Source organism: Typha angustifolia, chromosome 15 (assembly GCF_048772165.1).
Source record: "Typha angustifolia cultivar Huaian chromosome 15, ASM4877216v1, whole genome shotgun sequence".
NCBI lineage: Eukaryota > Viridiplantae > Streptophyta > Magnoliopsida > Poales > Typhaceae > Typha > Typha angustifolia.
Window position 1 is genome coordinate 9,343,293 of NC_133253.1, and position 13,649 is coordinate 9,356,941.

The 13,649-nt window shown below is 35.5% G+C and overlaps 1 protein-coding gene across 5 annotated transcripts; it reads left to right on the forward strand.

Moving 5' to 3' along the window:
• The first annotated feature begins 5,011 nt into the window (after window positions 1–5,011).
• Window positions 5,012–13,065, forward strand: LOC140779073 (probable inactive purple acid phosphatase 28). 5 transcript variants are annotated; one of them, XM_073124031.1, is made up of 8 exons: window positions 5,012–5,701; window positions 5,795–5,942; window positions 6,501–6,892; window positions 8,123–9,424; window positions 9,531–9,610; window positions 9,680–9,778; window positions 12,584–12,659; window positions 12,744–13,065. In XM_073124031.1, the coding sequence occupies exons 1-4, from the start codon at window positions 5,513–5,515 to the stop codon at window positions 8,561–8,563; spliced, it is 1,170 nt and encodes a 389-aa protein (XP_072980132.1). In that variant the 5' UTR covers window positions 5,012–5,512; the 3' UTR covers window positions 8,564–9,424; window positions 9,531–9,610; window positions 9,680–9,778; window positions 12,584–12,659; window positions 12,744–13,065. The 5 variants fall into 5 exon arrangements, with proteins under 5 accessions (XP_072980132.1, XP_072980135.1, XP_072980130.1 ...); XM_073124034.1 differs by having other exon boundaries at window positions 8,123–9,235; window positions 9,338–9,424; window positions 9,531–9,778; window positions 12,744–13,064; XM_073124029.1 differs by lacking the exon at window positions 9,531–9,610 and having other exon boundaries at window positions 8,123–9,235; window positions 9,338–9,424; window positions 12,744–13,063.
• Window positions 13,066–13,649: the final 584 nt, after the last annotated feature.

The following is a 13,649-nucleotide window of genomic DNA, read 5'->3' on the forward strand; positions in this document are numbered from 1 at the left end:
TTGACTGAATGGACCGTGCCAGGAAAGTTTAAGCTCAATTAAATATCGGGTCGGGCTTGGACTTGATGACATTTTTATATTATATATATATATAACTAAATATTATTTATACATTTATACTAGAGTTTTTTAAAGTTTATTTGATCTCATTAGTTCTTTATAAGCCCACTATTATATATTTTCTATAATAAATATATATATCCAAATGTTATTTATACCTTTATAATAGAGTTTTATAGAGTTTATTAATCTCATTAGCTCTTTTATTGGGTCGGTCTTGGGCCTTTTTAAAATAATTGGGCTTATAAGCGTAAGAGTGATTACGATATCTATATAAAATATGCATTTAATTAGCTTTAAGAGGAAACAAAAAGGTAGAAGAACATTGAGTGTGGTTATTATTTTGGTAGTTCCCAATTGAAGTCATAGGAAAATGGGAGTTGTTCCCTCCGGATCCGGTATACTTAGGCCATTGATAATCCGGTGGTAGCTCCTACTTAGCAATGACAAAGTCACAAAAGGGAGGGAGTGCAATGTCTTCGTACATATGACATGATCATTATAATATAATTTAACATAATAAATCAAAGTTTACCAAAATTAATCCAACAAAGAATCTAAATTTATCACTGGTTGCAATAAGTCTCTAAAATATATATCCGTGACATAGTAGATAAATACCTTATCTAGGAACAATCTTTGACTAATACTATAAATTAAATAACAATCTAACTAATCCTTTTGCTTTTCCACAACCTTGATTACATCTATTAATTCAAAAAATATTCCACTAAAAGGTGGTGAGCATAAACTCTAGCAAATATATACATCTATAATATAAGAATAGTATAATATAAAATGTAATAAAATAAATCATGCGTAAATGACAATGTAACTCGTAAATTTAATAATGAAGGTTCTTTGATAAAACAAGATCATAACTCATGGCAACATGTTCTCTGAGAGTCTCAAGTTTATGGTATTTAAGAGCCTTAATATCATAATAAATAACATTATAAGCTTTCCTAGAGTTTCGATCAATGATGAGGATAGATACTTAGCTGTAATGTCGCCCTTATATGCTTAACAACATTACATATGATCGGATATCTATAGCCTTAGACTAAACTTTGATCGTAAGCTCATCCTCACTCATCACCGCACCTAGTTCAAAAAATCATGAGCCCCTAGCTCGGAAAGACACCCTAATCATAAGCCATTGGGTACTGCTAGTGCTATAAAGCCTACCTCATAATCATTATTTTCAAAATCAATAAGTGTCCAACCTCCACACTCGATAGTAAATGCACCTGCTCATACTAGTTTCAATTATGGGGTGTAAACAAGCTGAGCTTAAGCGAGCTAGGCTAGCTCGACTCGGCTTGAGAGGTAGAAATGTTTTGCTTGGCTCAAGCTCGAGCTCTATTCAATCTAGAAAAGTTGAGCTCGGCTCGACAGATCTCTAGCTCAATGAGGCTCGAGCTCGGCTCGACAGCTCAATGGGAGGATTTAGGGCTTGGGCATCGATGAGGCGATAAAGGAAGGAGATGGCTAAGGGATGTTACAGAGAGGCCATTAGCATTTCCAATTCCTTCTTGGACGAGTATGAAGGCCACCATCATCATTTCGGCCTCGTCGAAAGAAGCCCTCGCTAGTAGCGGCAAGAGCTTGCGGGAGAACGAAGTCTTCGCACGTCTCTCACACCTACAGCTAGAGCAAAGCTTTCACAAAGCTCTCACAAAGTGGTGACTCCGATGATGATTGAAAATGTCATCATTAAACTTGACAAGAAGTGCCAAAAGTATAGGAGTCTCCATCCTTGACTACACTAGACGCTCCAATGTTCGATGAGGAAGGTCAATGAGAACTGAAGAGTGTGGGCACGATCTAGGGTTACACAATAAGAATTGAGAGAGCGAGGGCATCCTGCATCTGATATATATATGCTATAGTATCGAGCCTAATCGAATCGAGCTTGAGCGAGCTAACTCTAGCTTGGCTTGACTTGATAATACATTGAGCTTTAAAAATTAGCTCGTCTTAGCTTATTTAGAGCTTGAGCTGAGCCCATAAGCCTCACAAACCCATAGGTTTTTATGATAGCCCTACTTACAATCTTAAGCGTGGACTAAGTCATATAAATACACTGTCTCTAACTCTAGCTATGTAAGTACAAGAGAATTGCTGAGATGAGATTTAACTACTTGTTAATACGTGTATGTGGTGCAATGTCTTATACACATGGCATGATCATCATAATATAAAAGGAGTACAATGTGCAAAACATGTATTCAATCATGAAGTAATAATACATAAATGCTAATAAATAACACATGAACATAGGTGTCATAATAATACTATAGTATTATCACATCATGTTTGCACTATTCATAGATTACAGAAAAGTCACTTGCCTAAAATTGCCTATAGTTATTTGCTTTCCTCTGAGTCACGAAGATCCTTCCCATATATTTGTGGATCTAATAATATGATAAATATAATTGCATCATATATAAAAGAATCTAACATTCGATCCCATAAAAATTTATATCTAATAAATAATATTTTATTATGATCATCTTCTCAAATTCTTTTTTCCAATATAAAGATCTCTTATATTTTATTTATTATAAATAAAATATATGAGAATATAGATTTTCTCCGATATCTTATTTTCATAATCCAAAGTTCCTTTGTATTGAAATACTTCTAATATGTTAGAAATATAAACATCACAATACCTTTTTATTATAAAAATATAATAAATTTGAATTTTCTATAAAATTATATCTCTAATTTTTCAATGAAAAATTTTAAAATAATAAATTTTAGCAATTTACTATATATGTAGTATAATTAACATAGTCATATTAAAAAATTTTATCTTAAAGTTAACATAATAAGAATAAATAAAAGAGATACTTTTCAATTCATCACCTTTATATTATTTAGAATAATAAAAATTTATGAAAATAGAAGTGAAATTTGCCTCCATAACTTAATCCTAATTTATCTCTAATTGTTATCAAAACAGATTTTTTGTGCACCATCATTGTCTTTCTTTCTAGTTTTCTTCTCTTTTTCTCTTTCCTCTCTATTCTCTTTTAATATGATATGCTATTCTTTTTTTTTTTCTCTCTCTTCTTCTTTCAAGTATAATTTCTATTTTTTTTAGTACCAACGCCATAAATCCTAGGTTTTTATTTTCTTTTTTTTTTCTTAAGCCTCCCTATTTATATAGATAAAAAATATAAGTCATAATAGGTTAGGGATTTTTATCTCTTTTCTTACTTAAAGATATACTTGATAAAAATATTACTTCACATTGATCCAAATCTCAAGGATTAAACTAAATATCTTATTATCAAAATAATTATCTTTAATTATTTATTTACTTGTTTATGTTTAAAATTTTGGGTTGTTATATTCTACTCTTTTTAAAATAAGTTTTGTTCTCGAAACTTTATGAAATTTGAATTGTTATGATCCTAATTCATATATAATGACAATAATTTTAAAAGATATTAGCATTGAATGTATACCTTTGTCCCTAAGGTCATCCATGCTTATTTTATATACGGTGGTCTCGATGCTCATTTCCACTTAATTTTATATAGACATTATTCTAGAGAATTGTCAGATTAGTAGTAAACCTAACTTTAATACTAAATTGAAATATTTCACCTCCATACATCGTTCTATCCACATAGAACCCATATGGTGCTCACGTGATCTGTTGATCAAACATTTCAACAAAGTATCCATAATAATAAATCAAAGTTTACCAAAATTAATTCAACAAAAAATCTAAATCTATCACAGGCTGCAGCAAGCTTCTAAAATACATGTCCATGATATATCTTGAAGTAGATAATTACCCGCACATGGGCAACATGACTAATAAATGATAATTTAGCTAGTCCTCGCCTACTTCTCCAGGACTTCGATTATATCTATTAATCATAAAAATATTCTACCACGAGGTGGTGAGTATCAACCCCAGCATATATACGTATCTATAGCATAAAAACAGTATAATACAAAATGTAATAATATAAATCATGCTCAAATGATAATGTATTACACTCATAAATTAAATAACGAAGGTTTATTGATAGAATAAGATCATAACTCATAGCAAGATGCTCTCTAAGAGTCTCAAGTTCACGGTAATTAACAATCCCCACATGCTCTTCGAGAGTCTCCATATCATAATAAATAATATTATAAGCTCTCCTAGAGCCTCAATCAACGAGGAGAAATAAACATCTCGATAATGTCGCCCGTATATGCCTAACGACGATGCATATGATTAGATATCTATAGCCTCACATTCATCACTGCACCTAGTGTGGAAAATCATGAGCCCATGTCTCAAAAAGATACCTTAACCGTGCGCCATCTAGTATTGCTAGAATTATAAATCTTACCTCATAATCATTCTTTTCAAGATCAATAAGTGATCGATCTCTATTCTCGGCAATAAACATGCCTACTAAAACTCGACGTATAGTTTACCTAATTATCCACCTAAGACTAACCATCTCAGATGTGGACCAATATATTATATATACACTCTTTGTCCTTAACCTTAGCTAAGTGAGTACAAGGGTACTATCCAGATGAGATCTAATTACTCAGTAGTACGTATATGTGGTGCAATATCTAATACACATGACATGATCATTATAACTAAAGTGCATAAAATATACAAAACATGTATTCAATCCTCTGAAATAATAATGCATACATACTAATAAATAACACATGAATATAGATGTCATAATATTACTAGCATTATCATATCATATTAATATTATTTTTAAATTACAGAGGAGACAATTTCCTAAAATTGCTCCTGTTTATTTGCGTTCCTCTGTGCCAGATCCTCCCTATATGATTCTGGATATTATTGCTTAAATTTTCAGCAACTCCAAGAGAAAGCCAATAGAATCATAAAATTGAAAGAGAAAGTCCAACAGAATCTCATTGAACTCATGCATTAGCATCTCAAATTTGGCTAGAACTAGCCAAAGAGTTTCCAAGGGTATAGACTTACCCCGGAAGCACTTCAGGATCCAGGGAGGGCAACACAGTGTGTCAGTCTCCTCCATTATCTTCTTCAGAACATCCTCCAGAATAATGCCCATACCTTTATTCTTTATGCTACTGGTAGTACCAGATACTACCGATGCCCAACTCTTCTTGGCCCCTTGAGACTCAGGGGTTTGGTTCAGGTCAGGAACATCCCCGCATTGCTCCTTGCTTCCCCCGACAGGTAGCTTATTTGGGGGCTCTTTGCCACCATTTTCAACTTCACGAGCTCCAGAGTTTGGAATGCTAGCCCCAGTGCTTTCGCCTCCCCGAGAGCTTTTCTTTTTTTGTTTGTTTGCTAGAGAAGTTGACAGAGTGAGAGAGGAGAGGAAAATGCCTTAATTTTCTTGTACCAGTGCTTTTTGGTCAGCAACTTGTATAAACGAGAGCACTACGGAGCACGTGTGTCGCGTAGAGAATGTCGATGTCGGGCTCCCATCCATGGCGTCAAGCCCTCTCTTCCCTCCTCCTCCTAATGCTCCTCCTCGTCATCGTCTTCTCTCTTCTCCTCTCTTCCTCTCTCTTCCAAGACCCCGTTCCTCGCATCAAGAGGTCCCCTGATCTCCCCTTGCGCTTCCGATACGATGGCACCTTCAAGATCCTCCAGGTGAGTGAGCTCCATCGAAATCGCTCGATCCATTTGGGTTCTGGATTTTAGGGTTTCTTGACCGTCAAACTTGGTCTATCTTGGGTTGGGTAGGTGGCGGACATGCATTTCGGCAACGGCGCGGTGACCCGTTGCCGAGATGTCCTTCCCTCCGAATTCGCTGCTTGCTCCGATCTCAACACCACCCGATTCTTGAGGAGGATGATCGATGCGGAAAATCCCGATCTCATCGTCTTCACTGGTCTTTTCCTACTCCCCTTACTTCTACTAGTGTTGTGCATTAAGAAAAGATCAAACTTTGACAACGTTCCTCTTGAAATGCTGAATCTGGATGCTAGTTGGTTTCCTTGTTCTTATTTTTCTCTATCTCTGTGCGAGAGATTTAAGTTTTAGCTGAAAAGAAACGAATCCAGATTTTGGTTAGAAAAAGATCAATCGTAGTAGATAACTGAAATCATAATTTTAGTGTACACACTGCTCTGCTTTATCTTCTAGTTATTTTCTTGATTTCTTTCTCCTAGCAGATTGAACGAGGAAATATTGTTATAAGATTTCTATCTTGTTAATGGTACCTAAGAAAAAATATACGGTTTTGACTATGTTCTTGAAAATTTTGCATTTGCTTGCTAGTTGGCTTCCCAACAGTTAAATCTTACTAGGAAAAATTGAATCCAAGAGGCAAAAATTTTAGTCTACATGCTGGTTTATTCTTTCTTCTTGTTGCATCCTTTTGCTAGTAAAAATGAACCAAGAAGGAAATTGTGAGAAGATTTCTGTGTTCTATTCTGATGTGAATCAGGGGACAACATATTTGGGACTAGTGCATCCGATGCGGCAGAATCTTTATTTAGAGCTGTTGGGCCTGCTATGGAGTCCAGGACTCCTTGGGCGGCTATCTTGGGTAACCATGACCAGGAGTCCACAATGTCTCGTGAAGAGCTGATGTCATTCATGTCCCTCATGGATTATTCTGTGTCCCAAGTCAATCCTTCTGGTTTTACCATAGATGGTTTTGGCAATTATAATATCAAGGTGCATGGTGCTTCGGGTTCGGCGATGGCTAACACTAGTGTGCTTAATCTCTACTTCCTTGACAGTGGTTATCGTGCCATAGTTGACGGGAGAAGAACTTATGGATGGATTAAGGAATCTCAACTCTCTTGGCTTCAAACTGCTTCTAAAGAGCTTCAGGTACTCGCAGATGTAATGCAATGAAAATTACATTAGATAGTTCCTAACTTTTGTGTAGTCCAGATTTTGTCATAATAGATAGTTGCAGCAACGGCCCCATCTTTATTTGTCAACCATTTAATAGAGACAACTCTCCTGTATCTTATGGAAGCTCAGCTAGGATAAAATCATGTCAGAATCCTTTTTCCTATTGCCAGATCCCACTATGATTGCTTAGTGAGGGGAATCTTCTCACGAATTTAATCTAACTTTTGGTTCATAGGATCAAATATTAATGAAAACAATTCTCTCAACCTTTACTTAGTGGTTACTAAGCCCTTATAGTTTATATATGCTCATTTTTCTATCCAAAATTCCTAAATCTCAATTTGGCCTTGATTTGGATTGAAGATAAAAGATAAGGGTATCTATTGACTGTAAAGTGGTTAACATGAATCTTGTGATTTCCTTTTGTGTGTATTTCTTAATTCATTGCAATCTTCTTTGGCTAATAAATGCTGGAAGTTTGAAGTTGTTATGAAGTTAACAATCCTAAGATTTCTGGAGTAAGTATGACTTTGGTGGCTCTGGTCTTAAAGGATAAAATAATTTCTCTTATAAGAAATTGAAGGCAAACGGAAATGAAGGGAAGAATGCATCTCTTTACTGGTAGAGCAAACTAATAGGAATCTGAAAACAAGCAGAAAGTATTTTGAGAAACAAGCGCCTAGGCTCAAAAGAGGAAGGAAGAGAAAGAAGAGATAGGGAAGGTCCATACCATATGGAGGTAGAAACTAGTAAGAGCATTCGCTCTTGTTTTCTGCATGAGAAGTATTCCCAATCAGTTTTCTCTTTAAGGCTGTATTAGGTTTACATTTGTAGATGAAAATGAATCCTATTTAGGTAAAGGCACTATTAGGATTTAAATAGGATATCTGATTTTAATTTTTTGTTCAATAATATTGAGTTTAGGTCTTTATTGGGATTAGGGAGTTATATTAGATCTTCCTGCATATTATGAAACTTCTGAAACTATGGGATTCGCAGACTGGTTCCTGTCAAAACTTCAAACCTTAAACAAGATCAACTTCTGCATCTGGCACTGCTGTAGGACAAATTTCTAACTGTGTTTTGCCTGATTTAAATTGATAATTACTGTCTTGTTTGGAAATGATAGGAAAGTAAGCGTATATGTTAGTGGATGCTTTGCTAGATGGAGTACAAAGCTGATCCTGTATCCTTAACTACCAGGGCATCTCCCCGGCTCCAGCACTTGCATTTTTCCATATACCAATTCCAGAAGTTCGAGACTTGTGGTATAAGGAAATATGGGGTCAATTCCAGGAGGCTGTTGCTTGTTCATCTGTTAACTCTGGTGTCCTGAGGTCTCTTGTCTCAGTAGGAGATGTAAAAGCTGTATTTCTTGGTCATGATCATCTCAATGACTTCTGTGGCAACATAAATGGTATATGGTTGTGTTATGGAGGAGGTTTTGGATACCATGGCTATGGGAGGGCTGGCTGGCAAAGGAGAGCAAGGGTAATTTTAGCTCATCTAATTAAAGGGAGAGAATCATGGGCAGGGGTTGAGTCAATCAAGACCTGGAAGCGACTGGATGATGAAAAGCTCTCTTTGATTGATGAACAAGTTCTCTGGATTCATCCTCAAGATGTTTATGACAATCAGATGTGATTATAGCATTTATAAATTACAAGTTTGTTTCTATATTCAACAGTTTCCAGTCCTTTGTTTATAACAATTTATTGCTAGATAATTTGGAGATAAATGTAGAGTTCAGTTTTTCTAATATTCAAGTTTGCAGTTTCTTTTTCCACAACTATGCAATAAAGTTAACAAATATAGCCTAATCGTAGCTATCTCAGGAAGGTACTACTTTTTCTTTGGTTATTGGGATGGTTTTATTTGGTAGTCAACCTTATCCTTGCTCATGTTTGGCTTATGATATGTTGTATTTTATCGGGTAACACCTCATCCTTGTTCTAAGTTCTGCAAAAGAAATTATATTTTGTCACTATTTTCCTTGTATCAACTATCTGAAGTTTAACTATCTGAAGTAGGATCTATTCTATTTGCTTGACATTCCTTGCTTGGATACCATTCAAATCATAGTTGTAATTTATGCCAAACTTTCTCTTTTCATTCTTCATGAAGTGACAAATTTGAACTTACTGCTGCTAGCATCTTCAAAGATTGTGTATTGTGTGAGGGCCATCTCATGGTGTCCTATTACATGAAGGATGAAGCAGTCCAAGCACTTGATGCCTGATCTCCCAATATTTGAGTTGCATAGGCTTTGCGATGCTGGCAAACTGATTTGATCCGTCAAGCCCCTAATGTTGGATGGTAGGATGTCTTGATCCAAGATAATTAATCATGTATTTTGCTACTTATTTTTCACTTTTCTCTTAATCAGTAGCCATGGATTGTATATGATTAATCATGTAGTTCGATCCATCAAGCCCCCTAACGAGGAGCCTCTCCAAAGGTCCAATTCTGCCTGCTCAAAATGCATTGTAGGAAGAAAAAGATGAGGTATGTCTTTTCTCATTATTTACTTAAATATCTTTCATTTAATTGTTGGTCAGTTGCTCATCTGGTTATTCTCCTTCCTACTTGTTGCCACATATGGAATTCGCAGTAATACCCTATGTCATTCTTCTAGTGCTGCCAAACCATGGTTCCTTTATGCCTAGTTTCCCAACCTCTGGATTCTGTCAGGTGAAAAGTTGAAGTATGGCTGTTTCTGCTTCCTAACTGAATTGATCATGTGATCTGATTGTAATGCAGTGTCATTATGTGCTACAACCTTAGTGATGCAAATCTTGTACGCTGCTGGGTATGAAAAGCTACCAGAGACTGAAAGCTGATGTCCCACTCTCTAGGAAGGTATATCTTAAGTGTAAGAGTAATTTCTTCCAGTAATTTATGAGGCAGTATGAAGGCATGTTCCTACTAGTATTGTTGTATGATATCCTTCTGCAATGGAAGGCTTCTTGGTTCATGATTGATTTTAATATTATATTGTTATTTTTACCTTCTTTTAACCGTCACAATTATTCATTTAATTGTGTGCCCATGCTAGAGATGTATATCTATTAGCTCTGGTCCAACTCTATTACTTTTTAATCTAAGCAAGTGGAACAGATCAGAGGCTTTATCCTAATCTCATGTGTACATTATTGGTTCATTACCTTATAACTTTAGTTTTAGGGTTAATTGGTTATCCTGCATCTCAGCTTAGCAACAATTGTCTAAATCATAGCTGAGATTGCATTCCTTTTCCTTTCTCAAGTTAAACTCTTATGCAGCATAATTTAATTAGCTTTGCTACTACAGTGCATCCTGAGTGGTTGTCATACATTAACTGTAGCATGGCAAAATTTCATCATTCTTCATATTCTTGTCATTTTAGTTGTTCCTCGTGATGCAGTCATTGTGGGACTTGGTGGTTATGCAATCTGCATGCAAGACTTATTTCTTGTGTTCATAGTTGATTATCACATGTGACAGTTAAGAGTAGTATTTTGGACTCGAGGGATGCCATTGTCTTCGTATGTTGGCTCGTATAGATTCTTAGGCCTTCATCTAGTAGCATGCATAATGCTCGCTATAGCACATTGATCTTTCAAGGGATAGTTTTGTTAGATACCACGAGACTAGGAAATCTTTCATCTCCATTAGTATTCTGTAGCATTAACCTCAATAGGATATTTTACGGGCAAAGGTTTTTATATCCAGATAGTCCAATTTGACCCTTTCATGCAAGCTACTTTTTGATGGTTTAGCACAAGTCCTTAGAGATATTAAAATAACTATGATAACGAAGGATTTTGCCATGTCACAGTAATATTATGTTACAAACTAAATCTGAACTATTATGTTACAAACCAAATCTGGACTGATATATTCATAGAAAATTTTTGAGATTTTTATGGGGTGGTAGCCTCATAAGTTATGGATCTAATAGCTTTGATTTTATGTGAATTCAAAGTTGAGGCGAAATGTTAAAAATGAAATGATTAGCAAATGTTAAAATGAGATAGAAGTGAATATTTAATGTTACGGCGGTCGTCGGAGAGTAGCGAATGGCCAAGGGGGGTGGTAGATGGTCGTAAAGTAGGGTGACTTATGGAGAAAAATGGTGGTTAGGATTTAGAAGCCTGGAAACTTTTACTGTTACGATATATTCCTACGAAAATAAATATGATCTAACGGCAAATGCACAATAATAAAATAACGAAACTCAATACTCATTTCACTCATCATATTTAACTCATGGTCACTCTTATTTATAAGAGTGGAATCATAGTATTTCGGATCTAATTTATCCTATTGGGCTTATATTCACTTATTTAAAATTTAAAGTAATAAACAAATTTACCACTCGACTTGACTCGGTCGTATATCAGTATTATATCATGCTTATAATATAGTAATTTTATACATTATATAGTGTGATAGTACAGTGACCTCTTATTGCACTTTATATTAACAATGGCAACAACGTAGACATGATCAAATGGCCTAGCCCGCTCGTGCCCGGCCCGGACCCGGTTTAGGCCCAGCCCGGCCTGAGCCCGAACTTCCCATGGGCGGCACAGGCCAGCCCTTTGCCCGCCCAACCCGGCCCGAAAGCTCGCCCGTTTAGTCGGCAACTAGGTCCGCCCGTCTGCTACAGTACTTTGCCCTTCTGCTACAGTAATTTACCACTGCTACAGTAAACATATTTTGGTATTATACTGTTTTGCATTATTTTAAGCACACCTTTAAAAAAATTTAATTTATTTTAATTTTTTTAAAATGGAGGAATATAAATTTTTTTTTTTAAAATAAGCTAATAGTTAAAAAAATTCTAAAAATAGCTAAAATATGAGTTGGGCTGAGTGATTGGTGGATCGGGCCGGCTCGGCCCGACCGGTTAGCCCGATCTCTTACGGGCCAATGGGCGGTAACGGGCTAGACTATTCTAGCCTGGCCCGAGTGATTGGTGGGTCGGGCTATGGACAACTATTTAAGTCCGGTTGGCCCGAAAAGTCCGGCCCAGCCTGCCCGATGATCATGTCTACAACAACGTAATAATGGCTTAGAAATTATAGAATTGGTGTTCATATTACTTCTGTATTATTTGTTTAAATATATATATATATATATATATCAATACTATATCGATCATTCCATAGAAGAATATGAGCAGTTAACCAATCTAATATATGAACCACTGAAATTAAAAAAAAAGTGAGATAGAATCATAGAGTGCAATTGAGAAGAATTAGATTGTATTGAAATAATACGAAAGGTGAAGCTGAACTAACTTTTCTAATTAAAGTTCCAATCTAAATTAACTTGAAGCTTTGTTTTTCATCTGAATTACTACACTACACTAGTAAATTTTGCTAGTTGGAAGAGTAGGATTAACCTATTCAACATCTCTTCTCAGGATCAACTCAAATCTAGGACAAACACCTAGATCGCAGATTTAAAAATAAACGTAGCAAAATATTAATATATAATATTAAAAATTATTAATAATTGTGATATTCCTTTATAATCAGTTCATTAATAAAACCATTCTACAACCACATCATAGTTACCGAAAAGAGTGTCATCATCACTGTGAATGGTTGTTCTTAAATCATATGCTAGAGAGGTTTCTTTCTCATGGAAGGCTTACCCTTTCCCCCTCATAAACAGAGAAAAGAGAAACTATCTGAGACTCCGGATCTTCTACAATTGCATATTTAATGCAATTCTACCAGGAGGTGACAGGGTATGGGCTATTGCAAAAGTTTGTTTCCTCTTTTGGAGTTTTCTCATCTTTGAATTCAGGTCTACCTGATCCTATGTGCTTCAGGTAAAGGTTTTGATGACAGATGATGACGACGACAAGTTATACATAAACCTTCCAAAGATATATGGTGAATGGAAAAGTAGATCTGAAGCCAGGCGTTTGAAGAATTTTAGGAAGTCTAATATTTGTGTGTACAGAGTACCCTGTCAAATTTTTTTTGCTTTGTTAGAGAATCATTAAGCATCTTATCTTGGCAGAAGAAAGTGTCAAAGCAATCCATCTTATTGTCCTATACTCTGTACTTACTGTGAAAAGATGAAGCACAAGGATATATCAAATTCAAAAACCTGGGGTTAAATCTCTTGGAATTTTTTGCAACATGCTGAAGACTAGAATATATTCTCAAGTGTGAATATTTTTTATTATGCTTGTCGTACATTATTCTCTTCATTCTTTTCACTCAACCAGTAGGAATGCACAGAGTTATCCGAATGCTCTGCTTTCTCTGATTGTTCCAGTCCCAACTGGTAGTTTGATTAATTCTCCAATTATGGTACCTTCCAATGCGCTGAAAACAGTGGATTGTGCAGAAGCCTCTACTCTTTAACTGGGTACATTATCCACGAATAAGTGGAGTTTATATCTAAATTCTTCTGATTAAAAGGGTACAGTTAGCATCATTGTTCTTTTCCTTTTTGGACTCTCAGCCTTTTTCTTGTACATAAAGACCCGAAATGTTTTATTAGCACTAACACTTTGCATGCCCACTTTTTGATAGATTGTTCTGCTACTGTTTTAGGAATTAGTTATTTACTTTGGCGTATGTGAAGTAATAAAGATCGTCTGGAATACTTAATTCTCTGTTCTGGGTTCAGCAAAGAGATGTTCACATGGACATTAGCAGGGAAGTTTAAAAGAATCTAAATTTGAACTTTAGTCTTCAACTTGGTACCAACTGCAGCCATCTAA

What these genes read in the sequence shown, in the direction of transcription:
- LOC140779073 (XM_073124030.1), top strand. Translation starts at nt 5,513, where the DNA reads ATGTCGATGTCGGGCTCCCATCCATGGCGTCAAGCCCTCTCTTCCCTC. An exon ending in GCACCTTCAAGATCCTCCAG is followed by an intron (nt 5,702 to 5,794) that starts GTGAGTGAGCTC and finishes TGGGTTGGGTAG; the next exon opens with GTGGCGGACATGCATTTCGG. An exon ending in CGATCTCATCGTCTTCACTG is followed by an intron (nt 5,943 to 6,500) that starts GTCTTTTCCTAC and finishes GATGTGAATCAG; the next exon opens with GGGACAACATATTTGGGACT.